Below are 24700 nucleotides of genomic sequence, written 5' to 3'. Positions count from 1 at the left end.
AAAAGAACCCTCAAAAAGAGCGATAATAAATTCCACCACCTTCAGGATAATTCGCACCCCTTGAAAGGAACCCTGAAAAGTAGGTTTTGTTTTGGTCATCTCTCAGAAGTAAATAGGAAGGAAGAAGGGGCCATTTTAGTCATTTAAAATCCGTCCTTTTGAAAATCGTTTCAGCTGAAACAAAACCGTTATTTGCAACCAAATCCAATAGACACTCTTTCTTTTAAACTTCCCATTTTCCCTCTTCCATTTCAAGTTTAGAACTTTAAAAAACAAAATCCTCCCTCTCCGCTCCCTTCATTTAATAACATCACTTGTTTCTCACCCCCTACATTTCCAATCTCTACAACTCTAAAAACCCATTAAAACCCAGAAAGGAAATCAGCAAAACAGTTGAAAAATAAAATGAATTCTTCTGATTTTAGTCTTTCTATGATGTTTCTTCTCATTGTTTTGGTGACCCAGATGGGAATTAGTTGGGGTTTTATTTCTTGGGATGATTTGGGTATGGAGAAGAACTTTGGGAAATTGAGTTTTAATAACAAGGTTAAGGGTCGAGTTATTGTTGTGGCAAAGGACGGTACCGGGGATTCGAAGACGGTTCAGGGTGCAATCGATTTGGTTCCGAATTATAATGCGGAGAGAGTGAAAATTTTCATACAGCCAGGGATTTATAGGTTGGTGTAGAAAAGGAAAATCTTGAAAGAAAAAGGGCTGCAAAGATGATTTCTGTTCTGTTAGGGGTTTGAATTTGGATTGGGGAAAATGTTTTCTTTGGATCTGATTTTGTAGGATTAATTCCATGAATATGGAGTTAAAATGATTTTTTCAACCATATCTGCTCCAGAATATTTTCCATTCAAAAAAAAAATCCATGACTATGGATGAGAAAGAACATCTTTTCAGTTATTTTCTTCTTTGGGTTAAAGTCTTCATTTTCATGTCTAACATGCTTAATACAAAAAACCATTAGAACTTTGATTTTTAAGTAGTTATGACATTTTGGTATGTGGTTTTTAGAATTGGCTTAATTGTTTTTACTTGGAGTGTTATGCTTTGATTTTTCATCATTTGGGTTTCTGAAAACTCTTTTTTTTTTACCTGTTGGTTCTTAAGTTGCATAATTTTGTGTGCTTTTATTCATTTTGCTTGTGATTAGATTTATTGCGTGGTTAGAAAAAAAAAGTTTCTAAAAGGAAACAGATTCATATCTGTAAATTTGGTTTTTTAAGAATCAATAGCCCACAGGAAGAAAAAAAACCCATCAAAACTTTGATTTTTATGTAGTCATGGCATTGTGGTATGTGGGTTTTAGAAGTTTGGATTAATTGTTTTTACTTGGGGTGTTATGCTTTGATTTTGCATCATGTGGGTTTCTGAAGACTTTCTCTTTTTCTTTATACTTTTTGGTTCTTAAGTTGCATAATTTTGTATGCTTCTATTGATTTTGATTGTGATTAGATTTAAGGTGTGTTTAGCAAAATGAGAACCAAAAGGAAACAGATTCATTTATGTAAATTTGGTTTTTTTAAGAATCAATAGGTCACAGAAATTTGAATTTTCAGTATTTCATGGGATCTTAATATAATAAATTTGCAACTATGATGATTTGTTACATGAATTTTTCTCAGGGAAAAGGTAATCGTTCCGATCACCAAGCCTTATGTTACATTCATCGGAAATCAGACCTCCAATACTGTCATCTCATGGAATTCTAGAGCTTCTGATAGAGGTTCCGACGGGCAGATTATTGGAACTCTTTCTTCTGCCTCTGTTGCCATAGAATCTGATTACTTTTGCGCCCAGGGAATCACTTTTGAGGTATAGATTCTTAGAACTAGTGACATAATTTCAGATTCTTTTTTTAATTCCATTAATGTTTGATCCAAAAACAAACATGGGTCACGTTCAAATTATCTGTTTGGATTATTTCCATTAATGTTTGATCCAAAAATAAACAAGGGTATTGTCCAAATTCGTAATGTTTCTAGTATTTCAGATTCTGGTCAACAAAAAGGGAACATAAAATTAAATGGAATGACAAAATCTGAGCAGGAACATGTTAAGAAAATAAAATAATATAACAATCAATCAACTTCTTAATGTTATGAGTTTATGGAGTTTCAGAATACCGCTCCAAACGCATTGCCTGGAGCCGTAGGGATGCAAGCGGTCGCATTGAGAGTATCAGGTGACAAAGCAATGATCTTTAGATGTCGGATTTTGGGCTCGCAAGATACTCTTTTTGATCACCATGGAAGGCATTACTTCTACAAAAGTTACATTGAAGGATCCATTGATTTCATATTCGGGAAAGGAAGGTCACTGTATCAGGTAAATGATTTTTAATAATGCTCTTTTTCTTTGGACGTAAAATGGGTGTAAAACAGATTTAATACTCATTTTGCAGTTAAAAATGAGCGTAAACTTTTACACCCATTTTACGTGGAAAGACACATAGCCAATGGAAGCAATTAGAAAATTACCCAAGGAGGACTCCACTCTCTCTTTATAACTACATCTACCCAACTTTTTACTTTATTTGTGTTTATGAAATCACTCTGTTTTATTTGCTTCTTCTTCAATTTTAACCATCTTTGACGCAGCAAACCTTTGCCTCAAATTATACAAAAAATCATAGTGATGGTGATATACTTGTATCGGGCACTAAATGATGAGTAGAGTCTGAAGTGATCTTTTTTGTTTGGGTTGTTTCTTGTTTCCATTAATGTTTGATCAAAAAATAAACATGGGTCATATTCAAATTCTCTGTTTGGACTTTGGATTATTTCCAGTAATGTTTGATCCAAAAATAAACATGGGTCTTGTTCAAATTCTCTGTTTGGATTAATTCCATTAATGGTTATTCCAAAAATAAGCATGCGTCTTGTTCAAATTCACTGTTTGGATTAATTCCATTAATGTTTGATAAAAAAAATAAACATGGGTCTTGTTTAAATTCACTGTTTGGATTATTTCCATTAACGTTTGATCCAAAAATAAACATGGGTCTTGTTCATATTCTCTGTTTGGATTCGAAAATTTGTCTCCGACTCTGATATGGAACTGGGTGTTGTGAATCAGGGCTGTACTCTTCATGCAATCTCTAATAGTTATGGAGCAATTACAGCGTCTGATAGGAATTCTTCGTCGGAAGATGCTGGGTTCTCTTTCCTTAACTGCAATTTGAAAGGATCAGGGAGTTTTTACTTGGGAAGAGCTTGGGGTAGATATGCAAGGGTTGTCTATTCCTACTGTAACTTGGATGGTATTATAATCCCTCAAGGATGGAATGACTGGGGAGACCCATCAAGAAGAGGGTGAACTCTCTCTCTCTCTCTCTCTCTCTCTCTCTCTCTCTCTCTCTCTCTCTCTCTCTCTCTCTCTCACACACACACACACACACACACACACATATGAATTCTACTAGAGAATTTGTTAGATTACTGAAAATTTTTACTGGGTAAATTTTGCAGGACTGTTTTGTTTGGAGAATTCCAGTGTAGAGGAAGGGGAGCTAGTTCCAAAGATAGAGTGTCATGGGCAAAAGCACTAAGCTATGAAGAAGCAAAACCCTTCCTAAGTAGGAATTTCATAGATGGAGACCAATGGCTAAGATTGTAATATTTTCTACTTACTACTATCACATGTAAACATATTCTTCTCTCTTTTTTCTTTCTTTTTCTTGTGAAATTCATTTGTCAATGGTAATGATTGGGTTGTTAACAGTTATGATCTGGGCAATCATAGCTTTGATCTGGTGGGCCACATTGAGCCACATGGTATGCAATGAGAGTAGATGATGCATTTCATAGAATGTCAAAGGAGTGATGTGGGATTATGGAGAAAATTTTTCTTGTTTGGTGAGAAATTAATGGATTTCATAGACTCTGATGGAGGACTGAAGTTGTAAAGTGAGTGAAACAGTTTCCTCTTTTATCTTCCTCCCATTTGGATCCGAACCGTTAATTCGAGGAGCCCACATCGTGGAAGGGTCATACGTCAAAATTCACGCAAGATCAGATGATCTTTACTGTTCAATTAATGGATTTTTACCCATTGATTGTCAGACATTGTCCAATCTTTTGTAATACTCCATTTGTGATCTTCAAATAAGATCAGATGATCCTTCAATTAGAGGTCAGGATATTATCAATCAATGATATTGATGGGCTTCACTAAATGAAGATCCTACATTTATAATCACCTGATGTACACCTAACAGCAATGGGACAATCTGATTAAATTCATCTCTTACATGCCATTCTAATCACACAATTTTTTCTTGAGAAATAAAAAAATATTATTCATTAATTAAAAGAAAGAAGATTATAAATGCACTTCTAGGGGAGAGAATGCCCCATATACAAGTGATCTTTATATAGAAGCTCCCGATTTACAAGCTGATCAGCCAAATCGTTGGCACTTCTAGGAATGAGAGAAAAAGAAAAATCGCCAAAAATGGCATAGATCTTTTATCTCATCCAGTAGGTTGGCGATTCTCCTACAACGTAGTATTATAAGAGTCGCTTTCCACTTCCAACCGCCCCTCCATTCGGTTGAAGAAAATAGTAAAACCCTTGTAGATGTCATGAACCTCGGCTTTGGTAGAATCAATGATTCCAATAGGTCCAACAAAAGCACAGATGATGTCACCCAAATAGTTCCTAAAAACACCACCAGTACCTCCCATGCCTAGGTTACCAATTAAGCAACTATCTACATTGAGTTTAATGACGTTTCTAGGAGGAGGTTTCCATTTCGCCATCACTTCAGCTTTTGAAACGCTCCCTTTCAAAATTGTGTCCCAATTTCTTATAACAACTAGCCTGAGAATGAATGGCGTTATATAGCCTAAAAAGTGGCGTAGCCGGAAGCACGAAGAACGAGTCGAGGCTGATCAGTGTCAACACCGATCGGAATAAACCTTCGAATCTACGAAGGGCGCTCGTCGAATTCACGAAGACCTATTCTTCGAATCCACGAAGAACGAGATAATCAACTTTCTCTATCAAGAAAGAAGAAAATTTCTTTATTTCATAAAACAAACATGAACTGTGCAACAACCCTTGCACATAGGCTTTTAAAAAAACTACTTCTTCTCCAAGTAAATCTCTACTTTCTAAAATTATTTGAAGCCAATTCCTAAATTAGACTCAACTTCTATTCCTAATTGAACTAAATTTCTAAATCTACATGGACTCAAATTATAAGAAAAGGCAACAAGTCGTCTAAAACTACCTAATAGCTAGAATGAAACAAATAAATTAAATAAAGAAACTCTATTTATACTCACTTCTTGTACATATTGGATTCTTGGGACACTTTCTAAATTCTATCCTTTGCAGCCAAAAGTGTTGGCCACATCATTCCCCTCTACTTGAAGAGAACTCGCCCTCGAGTTCATTGGTGATTTCATTATAGAATCTCCAACTTCAAAGACCTTACTAAATTGGTGTTTGGCCCTTTCGGCATGGTACCTAAATTTATATTCGTCGAGCTTCTTTTTCTTCTTTTTAACACCTTTATAGATTCGTTTCTTTTTCTCCTTCTTTGATTTGACAAGGGATTCTTTTAGTGCCAAACATAATTATCGCTCCACTTTGAAGGGTTTGGGGTCCTCATCTACTTTTGATGGACATAAAACTTGATGCATCACTAAGTATTGCTCGGAAGGACAAATGGTATGAATGAGGTCTTCTTCTGTATTTTGCTCCTCTATATCACACTGCTTCTGATCAACATCTTCAAGCTCGTCACCAATGGCTAGGGGACACTGATTGGATTTGTGACCCAATTGGTTGCACTTGTAGCACATGACATGTTGCTCGAACGGTGACTCGTGTGGATCATACCTAGGAACTTGTGTTGTTGCCAAAGTAGAAGGAACATCTTCACGTCCTCTTCCTTGTGTTGGAAATGCCAGTAGCGGCTTTTTTGTTCCAATAGGAAGATCCAAAGTCACCTTCTCTTTCATGGTTTGCGGTGTCTCTACGACGGTTCGACTCATGCAAAAAGTCGTCTGATCATTATCATAATCAAGGGGTAGAAACCTCTCACAAAGGACTTGACGCATCCGTGCCCATGTCCGAATTGGTCGGTTCTCCATCCTTGTACATAAGAGTTGTAGTTGATCCCACCATGCCGAAGCACCTCCCTTGAGTTTGATGGCCACAAGTTTGATAGCCACAAGTCTCGGATCCTTTTTCGAGATCTTTTCGGATACTACTTTCTGAGTCTCGGTCATGATCCATTTCAAATTGGACCGTCCATACAAGTGTCCCGGGTCCTACTTATGTTGTACATAGTTAGGGCTTAGGGTTAGGGAGCAAAGAGGAAAAATACTAGAGAGAGAGAGAGAGAGGAGAATTGTCATCAAAACAAAATGCATGAAAATAAAATATTGGTTGCCATTTTGATTAGGTATTCTCGTAAATTGGTGCCCTCAATGCGGATCTAGGAAGCTCCATAAGATTTTTTTTTTTTTACAATGTCTGAGTCGCATTCCGATATAATTTTGGACCTTAGGATATGGATCCAATGGACAATCATAACCATTCAAATTAATAGACTTTTGCCACCTAATCCAACGGTGACAAAGGTACAATTGGGACCCATCTGTGGGACCCACTTGTTCGATCGATACCATTTATCATAAGCCTTGCTATGGATTTGTTCTCCCATTGGAAGATCTCCAATTTGAGGCTGTGACCTTTGATTCTTTTCTTCTCACCGTCCTTTAACGGCCGCATAATTGGAGAGTTAGAATCGTCCAATCGCATTGGATTTCGATGCATCGCCCATCCATCGCAAGATATAACAGATAAATGGCTAGGATCATTGAAAATATGGGACCCACTTGTACTACTACCCTCTCATAAATTTTCTTGAAAAGACAAGTGCATCCATCAAAATAATACATATTTTAAGGATTTATTCAACCCAAAGATCAATTTCACATCCTGATCGTATGGATGGGATATAAACTCAACATGGAACTTGGTCCCATTGGGCCCACTTGTGATGAACCATCAGATCAACACTCCATTGTTAAAATCATTTGCTACATGGAAAATGATTAATGTTCTTTCTCATTAATTCAGCTGAATCCTTTTACTAGTTCATCTACTGGGACCCGCTTTGGAAGACAAGTCATGAGAATAAGGTCAAACAATCCTGACCTTTAAATGGGATAGGATTGACCTGAGAAATTCACAAAGCATGGCCCACCAATCCATAGCCGATGACAAGGTTGGATTATTAGATTGGTAGGCCCCACTTGAATTTTTTTTCCATGCTAATCTCTTTCCAAAGAAAACATTCTTACAGGGTGGAGTATGTATTTCCTTTTCTTTGAAAACTATCCTAATAAACACGTTTACAGAAATACCCCTAGACTGAAACAAAGGCTTCAGCAAACAAAAGGGTAAAACTGTGGCAAACAAGAAAAAGACGTTAAAAAATAATCCCACATCGGTCATTCAACAGAGTATGCATGACTTTATATAACAATGAATTTCATATAGGAATGTCTCTTCGGAGACATCTGATAAAATTGGAACGATACAGAGAAGATTAGCATGGCCCCTGCGCAAGGATGACACGCACAAATCGAGAAATGGTCCAAATTTTTTTGACTTTTTGCCCACGTTTCCCTCAAAATTCCCTAAAAAGGACAAGCACAACCTTGATATGCCCTCGTAAGTTTTTATATTGGCACTCCTCTTTGTTTCAGACCCATGGATCATCAGGAGTCATAAGCAGCCTCCTATATCATGACAAGTGGTGAACACTAATTAATAAACTATTTTTTACCACAAAATACCCTTCAAAACCACACCCAAAATCCACCCAAGCCAAAAACACAAGCTACCCAGAACTAGTTCTAAGATATTCTACAGAAAAGTGGCATTCAACTAATGTCAAAATTTCCCCCAAAGAAGAGATTTTAGAAGTTACCCCAACTGGGTTTTCAAGGTTGGTGCTTTTGGGTGCAGCTTCTGTGGGGGTTGCACTGTTTTTAGTAGGGGTTGATGGCCAAAAGGCCTTAGCTTTGGGTCCTAAAGGGTCATTGATGGAGGTGTTTTGGGACAATATGAGAAGATAGGGCCTTTATATTCTTACAATCAGTAGTGGGGTTATTCACACCATCTTGCAGCCCATTTTGAAACTGCTAAGAACCCAATTTCTGCATTTCTGATAATCACAATCTTAGGGGGGTAGTATTTTTGTTGTAGCTCAGGTGCTTAGTGCCATGGTCGGCATATCTGAGTTTTCTTATGATTATGGGTAATAGATATAGTGATGTTTCTTTTCCTGTTTTTGTGTACTCCTATTGGTCTGCAAATTTACATTATCTTATGCTCAATCAAAGGTTTGGCTGTGCAAATTCCAAGTTATTTGAATGATGTTCCTTTCCCCAAAACAAGTGTTGCCAATATTTCCCCAAAAGATCCTCTTAGGAAATCATTTCACTATATAAAAACGCACCTGCACAAATGCTCCCCAATCATGATTAGATGTTTAGGAACAATCTGACCACTCTGGTGATCACCATTAGGATCAATCCTATTGATCAACAGTGGGTCCCACTCAAGGACATGGAGATTATAAGAACTGTTGATCTAGAAGACCATCATGAGGGGATTCATATCGGTCTGTTCTCATGGCATCCCCACATCCCTTAGATTAAGGCTTACAAAAATCAATTGTTCAGGCTACATTCTTTAAAACCCTTCTTGGCAGTGCTTTTATGGTTTTTTTCATTCCGGAGAATGGAAAGATTGAAAAAAAAAAAAAAACACAGGAATAGCGTTTGTCGACCCCGGCTCATTCTGCCTATTATTCTAATCCGTGATCCCCAAGAGAAAACCCAATTTGATTTACCGTATTTTTTACTGTTTTTTAGGGAATTTTCATGCTCTTACCCACTCTGCTCTCAAATATCTACCCCCTTCGCATTGTCAGCTCATCTCTCGCAATTGTGCCAACAAATATTTTATGAAATATTTTTTCATGGTAGCCAAACATGCCCTGATGGTAATTGTCTTTTCAGAAATTTTTTATAGAACCTCAACCCAAAGCATTTATTTTAGGAGTTTTTATATGGTGGCCGACCGTCCAACAACAAGAGCAGAGAGAGAGAGAGAGAGAGAAAACTCTCCCCAATTATTTTTTTATCTTTGTTAAACTCCCTTTTTTTACTTTTACCTTGATCAAAAATTAATGTGGTTGATTTTTTCTCTCTCCGCCCTTTATATGTAAAGGGCAGCCACCATATAATTTCTCTTATTTTAGATGATAAGAATCAGTCATTAGCAATCAAAGATCTCACACTTGAAATTTTAAAAGAACATTAGCTTAACCAGAACACAATAATCAATTTTTAGGTCACACAATGGGAAGATACACCTGTAATCAAGACCTTTGGTCTTGTAGCCATCATGAGGGAACCGACATAGTCTTTGTCCAATGCGGAAAGAACATTCCATCCATCCGAAATATAAATGGCTCACTTTTTACATTTTTAGCAGATTTTGTCCTAGTTAATTCATCTGAGGTGGCAGTTCTCTCTTGCAAAAGTGAGCTATGAAATGTCTTCCCGCTAAATTGTCTAGCAAATCGATACAAGTAGTTACCTTGTAGATTAGTGGTATAAGTAGTCAATAGGGAGGGGACAAACATTTGATTTACCTATGATAAACAAACATTTCATTTACCTAGAATTTATCGTGAAGAATAGTGATTAGTTGTGTTTTGTTGCCAACCTCGTGAGCAGTGGGAAGGAGTGTCATTACCAATATAGAAAGAGAAGAGAGTAGGAGAAAAGGCATAATTTTCCAAGCCAAATCCCTAGAAAGAGGGAAAAGAAAGAAGAGAGAGAGAGAGAGAGAAAAGGCATAATTTAATTTTCCAAGCAAAATTCATCCTTTTTAAGAAATTTGGCAAGAAATTTGGCTTGGAAAGTATAAGGAGGGGGGCATTGATGCTACACAACTCGTCCGGAGGGATTTCGATGCTAAATGGGCAACCAAGCACCATAAAATTGAAGAAAATTGCATTTTTATTTTTATTTTTTTTTGCCTGGGAAATCCTTGAGGATATCAGAAATATAAGTGATTTTAGCCATCAAAATTTCATAAAACTGGTGAAAAGAAAACTGAGGTAATGTATACAATTCAATGATCTACATACCATTCCACGAAGGCAGACGAAAAATGAACAACATAAGTTTCAACAATAGGGAGAGAGCGAACAAACAAAATATTTGTCCCTTGTTGACAATGACACGTTAAGGAATGGTAGATGATAGTTTCCTCTCTCTCTCCCTCTATGACTTAGAATGCTTCACAGTATAACAACAATGGGTTGAAGTTTTCGAAGAATCATTACCTGTTAATCCACTGCCGACAATCCTGCTTTGTCAACTCATCTTAAGCTTAACATAACTCAGCGGCCCCAGAAACGTCCTTGTCTCTTCTGTTCTTGCATCCTTCTGCACCAGTAATATCATGCTCGAGTAAAATTGCATTGTATGTATCTCACAGAAATGGCCATCCACCATGAATGAGGAAAGAGATAATTTGAAATTCTGTCTAAGGCAGCAGAAAAGTTGTCCCTCACGCTTTGCAGGGGACTTAACTTTTTTCTTTTTATACCAGTATATAACAATTGAGAACACAATGGATTTACCGCCATTGCACGCTTAGTAGTCAGTTATTTTATCACCTTGTACTTGTTGGTTTCTTTTATGAGTTCAAAATCAGTGTGTATCTATGGAGGAAATAAGCACCGCACTTATGTTGGCCCTTTGTTTCATGGTCTGTCACCAAAGCTCTTTACAGAGCATTTAGCGTGCATGGGATTGGCTGACACTTTTGATAGCCTGTGATAGTGGGAGTCTGCATTGGGTATTGAGATACACTATTGTGATCACATTGTATTTTATATATATATATAATGTGATCACACAGCACTTATGTTGGCCCTTTGTTTCATGGTCTGCATTGGGTATTGAGATACACTATTGTGATCACATTGAATTTTTCTTATTCTTATATATATATGTGTGTGTGTGTGTGTGTGTGTGTGTGTGTGAGGAAAGTGTTCCTAAGCTATAGCTCAAAAACACATGTGGCCCCACTTTTTTTGGGGATCCAAAGCATTCATTTGGAAGGCCCTTCCATGGATAGGGTGTGTACAAAAAAACAGACCTATAGGATCATCCTAACCCTGCCATCTGTAGAGGGGAAAAATGGGCAGAAACATTGACACATAGTGTCTATCCATTTTCCACTCCACCTTTGATTAGGTTAGGATGATCCTATAGGGCTGATTTTTGGTACACACCCTTTCCATGGAAGGGTCTTCCAAATGAATGCTTTGGATCCCCCAAAAAATGTGGGGCCACATGTGTTTTTGAGCTATAGCTTAGATATGCTATAGGCTATAGCTTAGGAACACTTTCTTGATCTATGCACATTATATGGATTATTAGAAAAGGTAGAATGTCTGAAGACCGCTTTTTGGACCATTTCTATGTGTGTGCATTTACATTCATGTTAGTTAAAATTACTAATGATATAATCGTGGCGTAGGCTATTGGTTAGAGTTGGTGACCCAATGGTTACACGATTTATTGTTGGTGGTTCTTACTGAACAGAATTTTATGATTGATACCCAACTACCTTAAAGTTATGGTCCTTATGTTTAGCACAAAGATCTTGATGGCCAAGTAGGAGAATGTTAGGAAATAATCCTAGCGGTGGATGTGAACCTAGCAAGATCAATGGCCAAGATCAATTTGGTTAGCTATTTGCTCTTGTGAAAAGTCATTAAGAAAATGCTCCTCCTAGTTGAGCATCACAGTGATAGGGCGTGTTAAAGTATAAAAGATAAATAACGCCTTTCTCCAACAGCTTAAGCTTTTGGAGAAGTTGGTAAGTTAACATGGTATCAAAGCCAAAGGTCTCGAGTCAAACCTCCCGGATAGCAAAAATCCACATGCGATGGTCTGCCCAAAGTGGGACCACATGTGCCACGTGTTTGCTAAGTGGGCCACACGTGCGGGGGAGTGTTAAAGTATAAAAGATAAATAACGCCTTTCTCCAACAGCTTAAGCTTTTGGAGAAGTTGGTAAGTTAACAGGGCAGTGCTGGGATTTTGTGGAAGAAGACATCCTTCGTGTATCGGTGGAGGGAAGAAATCAAGATGTTGTATTTTGGCTTTCCTAAATCTGGTCATGGGTACTCCCGGTCCATCTTCCATTGATATTTTGTAATCAGGACAGGACTCCTGGTCCCCAATGCCATTCTACTATCAATGGAATTTGTCACTTTTTAAAAAAAAAGTCATTAAGTGAAGAGTTGTCAACAAAAGGAGTCATTTGGGGAGGGGAATCGACGTGATGAGGAGTCATATCCCTACGCACAAACATCTATAAAATCTCTCCTCCGGTCCCTGGTTGCGCACATCCAATTTGTTTCCAAATCTCTGTGAATCCAACTATCAGAGTTTTCTTTCTATATGGAGGGAGAAAGAACACTCATCAAAACTCAAACACATCATCATCTCTTGAGGGTTTCCTCTATTATCATCAAAACTCAAGCACATCATCATTTGTTATCATGTTGGTTTTTGTTAAGGTTTCCTCTTTTGCCTGAGGCTAGGATCCCCTCCAGTTGTATCTCCACTATCATATATAAAATTTTGGTGGTCCGCCCCGGGGCCGCATTCCTTTCCGGGTTCAAAAAAAAAAAAAGAACATCATCTCTTGGGAAAACTCATATAATCGGAGGCCTTGATATAATCTTTCTAAAGTGGAAATACTCGTAACTTACTATTTCAACTTTCTAAATCCTAAATTTACCAATACCAAATTTCCTACTTTAAAATGTTTTCCAAATTTCCATAAGCAAATCTTACAAAAGCCTCAGCCTATGTTTCTTAAAAAAGGAGGGTTTGAATCCAACAACCATGTTGTAGAAATATAAACATATCCTAACGTGTGGTCCTATAGTCATCCAATCCAGCTGCCCAAAAGGAAAAATGGTATCATACATGAAATAATCCAGGTGATAAAATACTCCATGCACGTTATTGCATTTTGGTTTATCATACTTTCTTTTTCTATTGTAGCAAAACAAGCTTGTCCAATTGAGATCCAGGACTGATGATGTAACACCATGATACAAATGTATTAGAGATTGTTCACTGACATTGGGATTTAAATATGAAAACAAATTTTCTACAAAGCCAGGCAACAATGCAACATACAAAACTGGTTTGCAAAACATCTTATTTCAAAGGAAGTTGATCTTTTTTTCTTTTTCTTTTTTTGAATATTCTTTGAGAGGGCGAGCCTTGGCGCAATGGTAAGGTTGCTCCATTATGAACTAGTGGTCACGGGTTCAAGTCAAAGAAACAGCCTTTCTGCAAAGCAGAGGTAATTCTGCATACATCTAGCCCTCCCCCGATCCCACAATGGCGGGAGCCTCGTGCACTTGGCCAACCTTTTTTTTTAGTATTATTTGAATGGAAACTGATGACAGTTGAAATAAATTGGTTATGGTCTATAAAGGAAAAAAAGAGTTGGGAGCTCCATGCAATTGGAAAGCATAACCATAAGGATTATATAGACCGAATGTCAATATGAACAACATATTGAACGTCATATTGACAGAATGTAGCACAATTCTGTTGAATGGAAAGGATCATATTCCAAGGTTCATGAATTATATGTATGTGGAGCCATTATATTTCTCCTACTTAAAAAACAAATTATTGAGTTTTATAAGACAGCTGTGAGGCCAGCCATGCTGTACGGCTTAGAATGTTGGGCCACCAAGAAGCAGCATGTGCATAAGATGAATGTAGCGGAGATGCAAATGCTTAGATGGATGTGCGACCACACAAGGTTAGATCGAATTAAAAATGAAGACATATGTAAAAAGGTGGGGGTCGCACCAATTGAGGAGAAGATGAGAGAGCACCGCTTAAGATGGTTTGGGCATATCCAACGTAGTCCTTTGGATGCTCCAGTGAGAAGAAGTGACTCGTGCCAAGTTGATGGAGTAAAAAGAGGTAGGAGCAGACCGAAAACAACAAGGGTAGAAACAATGAGGAAGACTTGAGGGCCAGGAACATAACAGAGAACATGACCTTGGATAGGATAGAATGGAAGAAAATGATCCATGGAAGAAAATGATCTAGTGTCAGGATTAGACTTAAATCAATTTGACCGGGGTAGATCGTTTCACCTTCTTAATGAAAATTTTCTGAAGGATTCATTAGCCGACCCCAACTAGTTTGGGACAAAGGCTTAGTTGAGTTGAGTTGAGTTGAGTTGACTTATAACGAGAAAAAGCTCCCGTGTTTTGAATTATGTTTAACTTCCGAGTTTTGAATTCTCATAAATATTAAGGGGCATTTGAGAGAAGAAAGAAGTAAGGGGTTTTGAATTATGTTTTAACTTCCACGTTCTGAATGATTCTTTATTGACAATTTGATGGAAAACAAGCATAAAGTAACAAAATGTTTACCTCTGGTATTCTTTAGATCGCTCAGCAAACTCAGTTGCAATATCATGGCCTTGATAAGACGCCAAAACAATTCTTATATCAGCCGGTCTATGCTGGGCCACATCTGTTGTTCAAGCAGGTCAGGTTTTCATGAAACTAAATTCCACATATACTCAAAAGGGGACAGAGAAACAGGAATTACGAAATTTAAATAATAGCTACTAGTTCTAAATGTTCCAAAGAAATTACAAAATAACCTACACTCGAGAAATGGGATAAGATCTAAAAGTGCTGTATCGTCAGGTTCAAGCTTCCAAGGCTTAATTGGCACACCATTTTCTGGTTGAAGGCTACTTTCTAGGGCATGTCCACTCACATAAAGAATCCGTGAGGGATCTCTGTTTAGCTTCGAGAGGTCCTGCAGCAATCACGTTTGTATTCGGAGTGAAAAAGAAGAAAATTTAATCGGGCTTTCACCATAATCACAAACACTGAAGGACCTTAGAGGTCATCAAAGTACAATGACATCATTAAACCATTGAGGGTTAATGTGTTAAGTACAATAATTTAAAAAGATAATTTGAAGGCCAAGGTGCATTGAAGGAAAATCATGACAATATAAATAGGGAAATGATATCAGCACTTCAATGTTTTGATATCCATGCTCTCCTGGCCTGTCTTTTAGTATTTAATGGGCTTGTGAGAGCATTTTGGCAACTGTAATAACCTGTTTACAGCCTTTTAAATACTAAAAGACAAGCTAGTAGAGCATGATATCAAAGCATTGGAGTGTTATATCATTTCCCTATAAGAGACTTCAAATTGAAAAGATACATGAATAAAGGTATCAGAATCAGAAAATTTTGATCTGTGACCAATACAAAATCAAAGCAGTGACCAATACAAAATCAAAGCAGAGGCGAAGCTAATAAATCCCATTTACAAAAAGTCAAAAAGATGATTTTCAACTACATGATGATGACAGCAGGAAGTTCAAAACATAGATGGATACTAATGGAACTATTAAAGTATAAAAGATTAAATAACACCATCTCCAACAGCTTAAACTTTTGGAGAAATTGGTCGTTTCACATGGTATCAGAGCAAATTGCCTGGGTCCGAAACTCCTTGATATTAAAAACCGACATCTAACGGCCAACCCAAAAGAGAGGCCACATGTGCCACGTGTAGGCCAACCCTAAAAAGAGGGGCGACACGTGAGGAGTGTTTATAAAAGATGAAATAACGCCTTCTCCAACGGCTTAAGCTTTTGGAGTAATTGGCTGTTTCACAAGTATAACTGGCATCAACAACTTCCAAAACAATGATAGTGATCTCACAAAGCCGAAGGTCATAAAGAATAATTACATGTTCACCAAAGCATAAACTCAAATAAAATTATAAATTTTGATCACAATTTAGTAACAATAACAGAAATTATAAAGTAGGAAGTAATAAAAAGGATATCATGTCTAAAATATTGAGGCAACATGATTACAATAACCTGCATCCATTGCACCTTTAGCTTTCTCTTCTTCTTTTTTCAATTACATAATATCATCCTGTGTGAAAAAATTTTGTTTCCTCTTACTAAAGAAAATTAGGCATACCCTATAATGATTTCCATTCACATATCTGGTTGCAGGTCTTGACAGTCTATAACGGACATAGCGTCCTTCCTTATCCAGCCTTTCAACAATGGGATCAACATACTACACACCAAAGAAAATAAAATAAAATAAATCAGCCAAAAACATCTCGTCATTGAAAGAGAGCATGAAGTCATTGAAAGAGAGCATGAAGTCAAAACTTACCAAATAACCAAAAACATCTCGTCATTGAAAGAGAGCATGAAGTCAAAACTTACCACGTCTTGTTGATCAGAATATACAACAATTTCATAGAAATTAGACAGATGTTTCAAGAAGTCATCAACTCCAGGCCGTTTGAATGTTCTCCAGCCTCTGTCACGCTTCACATAACAAGAATAGCATCGTTTAGTTCCTATAACTTAAAATAATACATAGAATATAAAATAAGAGCACAATGCATTTATGAAGCCCGATATTCAATTAGGTATGACTGGCAAGCTTTGAGCAAGGTTTTAAATTTCAGTTTCAGTTTCGGTCGTCACGGAAACGGAAACAGTTCAGTTTTAGTGGAAATCTTGTAAAATCACGAAACCTTATGGGAACATATGCAAATGATGAAATTTTAAGATAAAACTTTGGGAAATGCCAGAATAAGCACAAATACAGACTTAGAAATCGTCACATACGGAAGAAATCCATCCATGATAGCTTAATCACATCGAACACCCAGTGACATGTGTTGTCGCACATATCTGGACAGTAAAGTCAATAACGAAGTACAATGTAATGAAGAATAAGAAAGTACAATGACTGGTCTTTCAACCATTCAAAAAAAAAAAAAAACAATGACCAGTCTCCCCTCTAAGGACCCCAACTCGATGTCTATACCACATAGAGTTACGAGGTATTACTAGTCCCATGTCGATCCGACATTCCATGCATAAGATAAGGTTACTTTGTTGTGCAGTTCAACGATGCTACCTACCAAATATTATTCTCTACATTAATGAAATGAAATGCAAATCATAACATCTTTTTGTTTGTTTTTTTTGTCGTTCCGACCATTTCCGACAAATTTTGGAAATTCCAGTCAAATTTCAGGAATTTCGGTCAAATTTCGAGAATTTCGATCAAAGTTTAGGAATTTCGGTCAAAATTTCGAAGAAATAATGACGTGGAAGGAAATCATGTAGATTTTGTTTCGGTGGGGGTGGAAATGGAAATATTTCGGTCATATTGGGGAAATTTGAGGGGAGTTTAAGACCATGACCTAGGATGTGGGTTGACTCTCATGCCCACTTCATTCTTTGTCAATTCCTAAGGTTCTTTTTTTTAGAAGTGGATCGAACTAAAGAAAAAACTCTAGTTTATAACAACCATTTGAAATTTGAATAGATCCAAGATCAAGAATAAGGAATAGGCATGACCTTTTTGGCAGAAAAAGTAAAGTTTACCTTCCAGTCTGAGTATATTAAAGTCTCATTTAGATCCAGGACAAGTGTAAAGACATGTTGCTCCAGAGGATGCAAATCTGGAAGGAGCTTCTCTGAGGATGGCTCAGTAAATCCCTGTACAACAGCGTATAAATGATAAACCAGATTAATTGATTTAGAAATTAATACTTACAACAAAAAGATGACAAAGTTGGAGGATAGGAATGGAAAATAGTACACACCCGCAATTTTTCTTCCAGTGATCTCCTAATATCCATGTATAGCTCAACAGATTTAGCAGGCACTACAATGTCAGAAAATGGAAATTACTGGAAGAAAAATGAAAGAATCTATGGCTTACAAAAAAAGTTAAAACACCATACAAGTTGTATAAAATATATATTATTTTTATAACAATCTTTATTTATTTATTTTAAACTCTTCTGTGGGTGTAAACAACAACAGTGCAGCTTCAAATACCAAGAGAAACTTAAAACACTTGAACTTCCACAGAATTATCCCAGCATACGTCACTTTACATCGTTTATTATTCATAACGTCTTGTGAACTTTTTTTACTATTAGTTAATAACATTTAGGTCTTTTTAACACATTTCACATCCATGTCACCAGAATACGTGGAATTTTGGAATCAAAACGTGTCAGTCATAGGTACTTAGTATGTTTAGCAGTATCTGTGCAACATAGGTAGAAACAAAAAACAATTGATGGCCAGGAAATAAATTTTTTGGACTGTTTCTTGGCCGTCATTTTGTCCCCACATTATTCTTTTCTATTATCAATTTCTAGTTTTACTTTACCAAGAATTATAGGACAACTGGGTCTACCATTTTCTTATTAAAATTGGTTATGCAGCAAACATAGATGTAAAAATGCTGCAACTTCATATATGCAAAGATGATCCAACAAGCCTAATCCTTACTCCATGCCATTCAAAAGATAAGTGATGAACTTGTGAATGAAACTAACAGAATCATGTGTCAGAATTATTCGTTGAGAAACCTATGTCGCATAGGTATGTATGTATGATTGTAGGAATCCGACACATGTAAACATGTCAAACCAAACAAAGCTTGAATAAGACGTTTGTGGATTTTCTATTCGTATACGGAAAAATAGGGTAATAGTGGGGACTTTAGTAGGTTATATAAGTGTACTGTTACATTTCCTTATTATTAGGATGGGTAGAAGTCAAGAGCTAAAATTTTGACAAAAAGAAATCCATTGTAACCAAATCCATGGGGCGTTGGAATATGTAAAGTGACAGACATGAGTAACTCGTCCATTTCGAAGAATCCATGCATCATCGGTAGAAAAAACAGACAAATGATGACAAGAAATAAATTCATGGAGAAATTATGTTATGCCTAGGAAACAAAATAAAAGCAAAAGATAGAAAAATAAGAATATAGTTCAGAGTGTCACCTTTCATAGCTGTTGAATAAAGGATAGCCTGGAGTTTCTGTTCAAGGGAATAATGAAGGAATTTAACTCTTGCAATACGAAACCAATCACTATTGTTACTAAAAAGATTACATATATGATAAAATAGTCAAAATTGATAAGTCGAGAACACATCCCAAAAATTGAAAGTTCACATGGAGAAAAAGGTGACCTTCAGATATGTTCAACGTTGTAATGAAAAAATACATAAACAAATATGATACAGGAGTTTCTTTGAGTAGATAAGAACACAGTGATAGATTTGAAAATTGGCAAGAGACATAAGTATCAAATATGAACATTTGGAGAAAAATGGGCACACGTTTAAAACAAGAACTAAAAAAGAAAAACAAATGTTCAACCTTTTCTGTATTTCCTTTAAGACTCTATTCAACCTTTTCTGTATTATCTTTTAAGACTGTGTATCACACTAGAAATGTACAAATCATAGGCAGAAAGAATAATGACTGTCCCCAGTAGTAGCTTTAGCCCATAACAAAATATTTGTAATCTCCTGCTAGAAGTATCCCTTATCAAATCAGTGGATTTGGCATTTCATCAATGTATTTAGAAGAATGCTAAAATCATTCGACCAAGTATCCCACTGTACATGTGGCACGTGGGTGAGATGCACAGGACACTAATCCCTTGTGTCCATCATTAGGTGACCCACCTATACGATCCTATATTGTTGGTCTGAAGGGGGTTTTAGGTGTCTCCATAAATCTTTCAATCATTGATATTTGGTGACCTTGACTGAGTGGACAAGAATCTCCCTTCAGAGTGGACTGAAGAAGTGGGACAGCTCACGGGGACTAACAAGATGAACAGCCTTGATCACTCGTGTACCATATGGGCAGTGGACCCCGATTAAAAGGATTACAATCCCTCGTGCCTATAATCTACACGTTCCAAGAAAAAATTCTATGCATCTTAAGATGAGGACTTGGAGAACTAAAAATTCCTTTGACCTGCGACAAACACACCAGCTGATCAAAACTATCAATCATGTACGCAACTACTACATGTAGGATGTTGTAGCATGTGTGATTGGAGCATTGACAAATGATAATGAGTAATCACCACATGTGGAAGAAGATCGGGTGTATTTGTAGGTCTCTTGAAAAATTAACTTAAGGCGAAACTTTTTTGACAGAGAGATCGGTTGGTGGCGCGGTTTTTGGATATACTGGATTCTTTCTATATAAAGAAAGATGGCTTAGGTAAAAAGGTTTGGATCTGAGCTCCTCTAGGGTTTTCAACGCCAAATCGTTCTACCATCACATTGTTCCTTGCCCTCCTTCCTCGCACCTGGGTAGAGTGTGGAACATTCCTGCCCCTCCAGGGTTTGCACAATCGGTTGGAATACTTTTCTTGACAGTATCCTCATGGTAGATCACCTACGTAATCATAAAATGCTTCTATGTTTGGAGGCAGGGAGAGTATGTGGACCATGTTTTCCTTTACTGCAGGTTAGCCAGAGACATTTGGAGCTTCATTCTACCGAGATTTAAGATATCCTGGGTCTTCCCTTACCGGCTTGTTGATCCTCTGGAGTGCTGGTTTTTTATCCCTTGGCGAAAGAAAGGGACGATTTTGTGGAGAATGGTGCTCATGGCCACAATTTGGGTGATTTGGAAGGAAAGGAATGTTTGGGTCTTCAGAAGTTTGGTTAAAAGTTCACATTTCATATTTGCTAAGGTGATCTAGCTACATCAAATATATTTTTGCATATTTTGGTAGGCCAACAAGAAGAAAGATAATCTAGCCGGACGAGGTGTGTATATGCCAAATTAGAAGATTGGGAAAGCTCTAAACCTTCAGTTATTGCTCTTCAATTTTAATAATATTTTCATTATTAGAAAAAAAAAATAGGATATGTTTGGATCAAATTGACAGTTATAGTATCGGTCTTCCCTCATTTTCAAAACTTTTCTTAATGGAACCTTCGGTTACCCCTTGTAGCCATTTGTTTTCTTTGCTACTTTCATTCACTTCTCAATTTCTAGAAGACTCCTCACTTTCCAGGTATAAAGACGCTATACAGAGCAATTTTGCAGTATCAGACTAAACAAATTCCTTAAGTTTTTGTGTCGACAAGATATCTTGGCAATGATGTTCTGCAGTCCCTTCTTCTCATTCAAAATTCTCGAGGAATTAGATCATAATGACAGTTATGATTTGTGAAGTAAAGAGGAAGCCAAAGGCAAAGTAGCACATACCAAGACACTGATAGCTGATAACTACAAAGAACTGTGTAAAGTAAAAAAGCCAAATATGACAAATCTCAAGGCAGATAACTTCTGTCGTGCTTACATCAAGAGCAGAAGCATCATCCCCTACAGTATAATTTGCAGATTCGTGCAAAGCCCTTGTCTTGTAGTCCACTTCTTCCAATGTATATGCTGTGCATAAAAGTAAAATGGTTTTTAGAAATAACAAAGTATTACAGGTACCATTAGAATCACATAGATGCCAAATTTGCTCAGCCACCTTATTTTCTACAAAATAAGCAAAATGAAGTTGGTCTTTTTTTTTTGTAATTATAAGCAAACAAAATTGGTATGCAGTTTGTTCAGATCAATTTTGGAATTTCTGGCAGATTTAGTAAACGTTAATGTTAAATAATATATTTTCCTGTTTGCTTTCTTAATAAATCAGGATTAATACATTTCCTTATTTTCTTACTTAAAATCCACTATAGCTGATATTAGATAAGTTTCATAAGTTAGCTTATTTCAATAAAAAAATTGTAATTCGCTCCTTGAAAATTCATTCTATCAGCTATTAGATTAATCCCTTAAAATTTGCTACAACATTAAATCCTTAGGACTTGATGCATCGTCTCCTTAAAATTCACCCAACACAATTCTGGGTAACAAAGAGTGCTTAATAGTTTTTTAACACAAGATAGATATATGATATACATCTAAGTGTAGCTTTGCAGTTTGAGCAATAAAATATAATTAAATTCATTTCTAAAATAGTTCTACATAATATCTCCTTGTCGTAGACATCCTACTAACCTAACAAATCTAAGTCTGAAAATTTAGAAAATCAAAGTAACAAATCTAGAAAATCAAAGTAACAAATCAAACAAATTGATGGGAAATCAAACTAAGTGAATTAAGCTATGATTTATGGACAGCGACACGAGTGCCGCATGTCGACACAGACACGGAGTGTCGGACACGGCAAACCCCCAAAATTTAGAAATGGGGACACGGCTAAAATAGAAAGTATATTATCATAATTTGTCGATACAGATACGTGTGTCGAGGTTCGATACAGATATGAGTTGTTTGATATGGCAACATCTAAAAATCTAGAAATGGTGACACGTACATACATATAAAATTATTGATTATTACACAAATGTGTGTCCACACACCCACATTAACTCTAACACTCATAGTAATACATTTAAAAGGGTCCAAAAGAGTGTCGACACGTGTGGACACGCAAGTCGTGTCGTACACGGCAGGACACGTGTGTAATCAATAAATTCAAAGTGTGGGCTAAATCATAGGAATTAAGTCGACTAGGCAAGCACAAATTATGAACTGCACCAAAATGAAACTGATCTATAAATCTCACAATCGTTAAGTTCAAAAGGCATCACTAACTTAAAACATAATGAATGAATCATGAAAACTCATATATAAAATGTTATCACAATAAATAAGTAATCCTTGAAGCAAAACATCGAATCTGAAAATGGATATTTTGAAAAAAAAAAAAGTGATTCAAGAAGAGTTTATGCTAACAAAAAAATAAATGTTCAGTTCATGTTCGAAATTTAGTTATTGAGCATTCTCTCACATAACATTTTCTCGTATTTTGTGTTTTTTTTTTTAATATTCCTTACCCTAGCCATCCATGTTTATTGCAATATGAAACATCAATATGATAAATTTTATATGGTGTAAGCCCTTATAGTCCCGTAATTTTTCAAAAAAGTACTGTACGGACCACATCATAGGATGATCCAAACCGATCGTAGGGTTAGGATCATCCTATAGAAATGATTTTTTGGGCACAACCTATTTACATTATGACCCATCATATGAACGGTTTGGATCATCCTACAGTGTGGTCCGTACAGTGCTTCTTGAAAAAATAAGGAACTATAAGGGCTTACACCGTATAAAATCTCTCAATATGTAACGGATAATACTATTACTATGTTTTTTTTTTGTATTTTTCAGAGTAATCATTCTACTTTTTTCAAGCCTTTTTTCCAATTTTTTCCATCTTGATGTTTCTCCAAATAAGAAAAAAAGGTGAGACAGACCGCTGAAAAATCGTATTTTTTTCTCTAACACCTCATCTTTCCTTCAGAAAAAATACGGAAAGAGAAGAAAAGAGGAACAGACCGTAAGTAGCATAACCAGCAGTTGCAGAAGCTCCTGTGAGAGCTCCAAAGATCATAAACTTAAGGAAATTCCATGATTTTTTCCCCTTAGTTTCTGTAGGAAGAGATTGAGATTGATCATTTAGATGAGAGGCGGTAGAAATAAGAGGTTCCTTTGTTGGATTTGTAGAAATGTTAGAACAGAAATTTCTGTTCTTCGAAAGGTGGGAGAAAAGACGCGATCTAATGATCTGAGACATCTAGGGTTTTGGTAGGGTTTAAGAAGAAAAAAAAAAACGGCGCAGATTATTATTATAAAAACCTAAAAGACAGAAGAGAAGAGAAGAGACGTTTCTTTGGGGATTTATATATATACCCTTCTGTTCTGAAATGACCAAAACCGACATGAGACAGTTGTGAATTTTGTTTTCATTTCATTTGGGGGTGACACTTTCATAATAAGGGAAATGATATATTATCCCCCCTTTTTTTTCTTGGGACACACCCCTCTAAGGTAAAATAGTAGTTCAGATACATATCACATGTTCTTCTAAAATTTAGGTATTGTTTTGAGTGTCATAACAAATAGACTAGCAAAGAGATAATTATCATAGCAACAAAACCATCCCCAAACCTGAAACCTTTACATATAGAGGATATGATTATTCAATCCAAAGGACGGAAGATTTTTTCCGGTTCAAGGATATATATATAGTGGCCGAAGTCCAAACATTGTGTGTGTGAGCGCGAAATAGAGGGAGAATTTTTTGGGATTTAAATGCTAAATTAAAGGAATATTAAAATCCATTAGATATATTTTTTGTGTGATAACTGCTGGATTAATGGACTATTAAAAATCCTTTTAAGAAAAGGGTAAACGACGTGCTGAATCCCATAAGATACGAATTGATGCCATTTTAGTTTGAAGGATATATATCAGGTGAAGTTGAAACGTTAGCACCGATTAAGATTTAGACAGAGAAACGGGGAGGATATATATCCGGTGGAGTTGGAACGTTGGCACCGAGCCGAGCTGATATTCAGATTAATGGTTGTGAAGTATTTTTATATGGTGTAAGCCCGTATTGTCAAATATTTTTCAAAAAGTATTGTATGGCGTACACCATGGGATGATCCAAACTGTCCATTTGATGTGCCACAATGTAAATAGGTTGTGCTTGAAAAACTATTTCCATATTATGATCCCAGCCCTTCGATCTAGAGTGGTTTCCGTGAGGGCTGGAATCATCCTGTGGGAATGAATTTTTGGCACAACCTAACTATGTTGTGGCCCCTCAAATGGACGGTTTGGATCAGCCTATGGTGTAATCCGTACAAT

The 24700-nt window shown here is 36.5% G+C and overlaps 2 protein-coding genes and 1 non-coding gene across 4 annotated transcripts; 2 read left to right on the top strand and 1 right to left on the bottom strand.

Moving 5' to 3' along the window:
* The first annotated feature begins 242 nt into the window (after positions 1-242).
* LOC143851917 (pectinesterase QRT1-like) lies at positions 243-3782 on the top strand. Its single transcript, XM_077361422.1, has 5 exons — positions 243-677; positions 1632-1821; positions 2128-2334; positions 3085-3320; positions 3477-3782. The coding sequence occupies exons 1-5, from the start codon at positions 406-408 to the stop codon at positions 3622-3624; spliced, it is 1053 nt and encodes a 350-aa protein (XP_077217537.1). The 5' UTR covers positions 243-405; the 3' UTR covers positions 3625-3782.
* A 3748-nt stretch (positions 3783-7530) lies between these two features.
* On the top strand, positions 7531-7633 carry LOC143852137 (U6 spliceosomal RNA). Its single transcript, XR_013236707.1, has one exon. It is a non-coding gene; the product is annotated as a U6 spliceosomal RNA (small nuclear RNA).
* A 2475-nt stretch (positions 7634-10108) lies between these two features.
* On the bottom strand, positions 10109-23737 carry LOC143850869 (mitochondrial import inner membrane translocase subunit TIM50-like). Of its 2 annotated transcripts, none has more exons than XM_077360146.1 (10): positions 23384-23737; positions 21324-21412; positions 18990-19026; positions 17787-17848; positions 17566-17679; positions 16387-16491; positions 16130-16231; positions 14781-14937; positions 14541-14643; positions 10109-10492 (listed from the first exon to the last, which is right to left on the bottom strand). In XM_077360146.1, exons 1-10 carry the CDS (start codon positions 23619-23621, stop codon positions 10450-10452), a joined length of 1050 nt encoding a protein of 349 aa, XP_077216261.1. In that variant the 5' UTR covers positions 23622-23737; the 3' UTR covers positions 10109-10449. The 2 variants fall into 2 exon arrangements, with proteins under 2 accessions (XP_077216261.1, XP_077216259.1); XM_077360144.1 differs by having other exon boundaries at positions 10109-10495; positions 23384-23729.
* Between the last annotated feature and the right edge of the window lie 963 nt (positions 23738-24700).

The sequence above is a fragment of the Tasmannia lanceolata genome, unplaced genomic scaffold (assembly GCF_043159265.1).
Source record: "Tasmannia lanceolata isolate RefF3 unplaced genomic scaffold, GAP_Taslan_0.1 ptg000018l, whole genome shotgun sequence".
Lineage (NCBI taxonomy): Eukaryota > Viridiplantae > Streptophyta > Magnoliopsida > Canellales > Winteraceae > Tasmannia > Tasmannia lanceolata.
This window is presented reverse-complemented; position numbering and strand designations above follow the sequence as displayed.

Coding starts and splice junctions, on each gene's coding strand:
- LOC143850869 (XM_077360144.1), bottom strand. CDS start 23,621: ATGTCTCAGATCATTAGATCGCGTCTTTTCTCCCACCTTTCGAAGAAC. Junction 16,492..17,565: donor TAATATACTCAGACTGGAAG/GTAAACTTTACT, acceptor TGTTATGTGAAG/CGTGACAGAGGCTGGAGAAC. Junction 14,938..16,129: donor TGAATGGAAATCATTATAGG/GTATGCCTAATT, acceptor TGATTGCTGCAG/GACCTCTCGAAGCTAAACAG.
- LOC143851917 (XM_077361422.1), top strand. CDS start 406: ATGAATTCTTCTGATTTTAGTCTTTCTATGATGTTTCTTCTCATTGTT. Junction 678..1,631: donor ATACAGCCAGGGATTTATAG/GTTGGTGTAGAA, acceptor AATTTTTCTCAG/GGAAAAGGTAATCGTTCCGA. Junction 2,335..3,084: donor AAGGAAGGTCACTGTATCAG/GTAAATGATTTT, acceptor GTTGTGAATCAG/GGCTGTACTCTTCATGCAAT.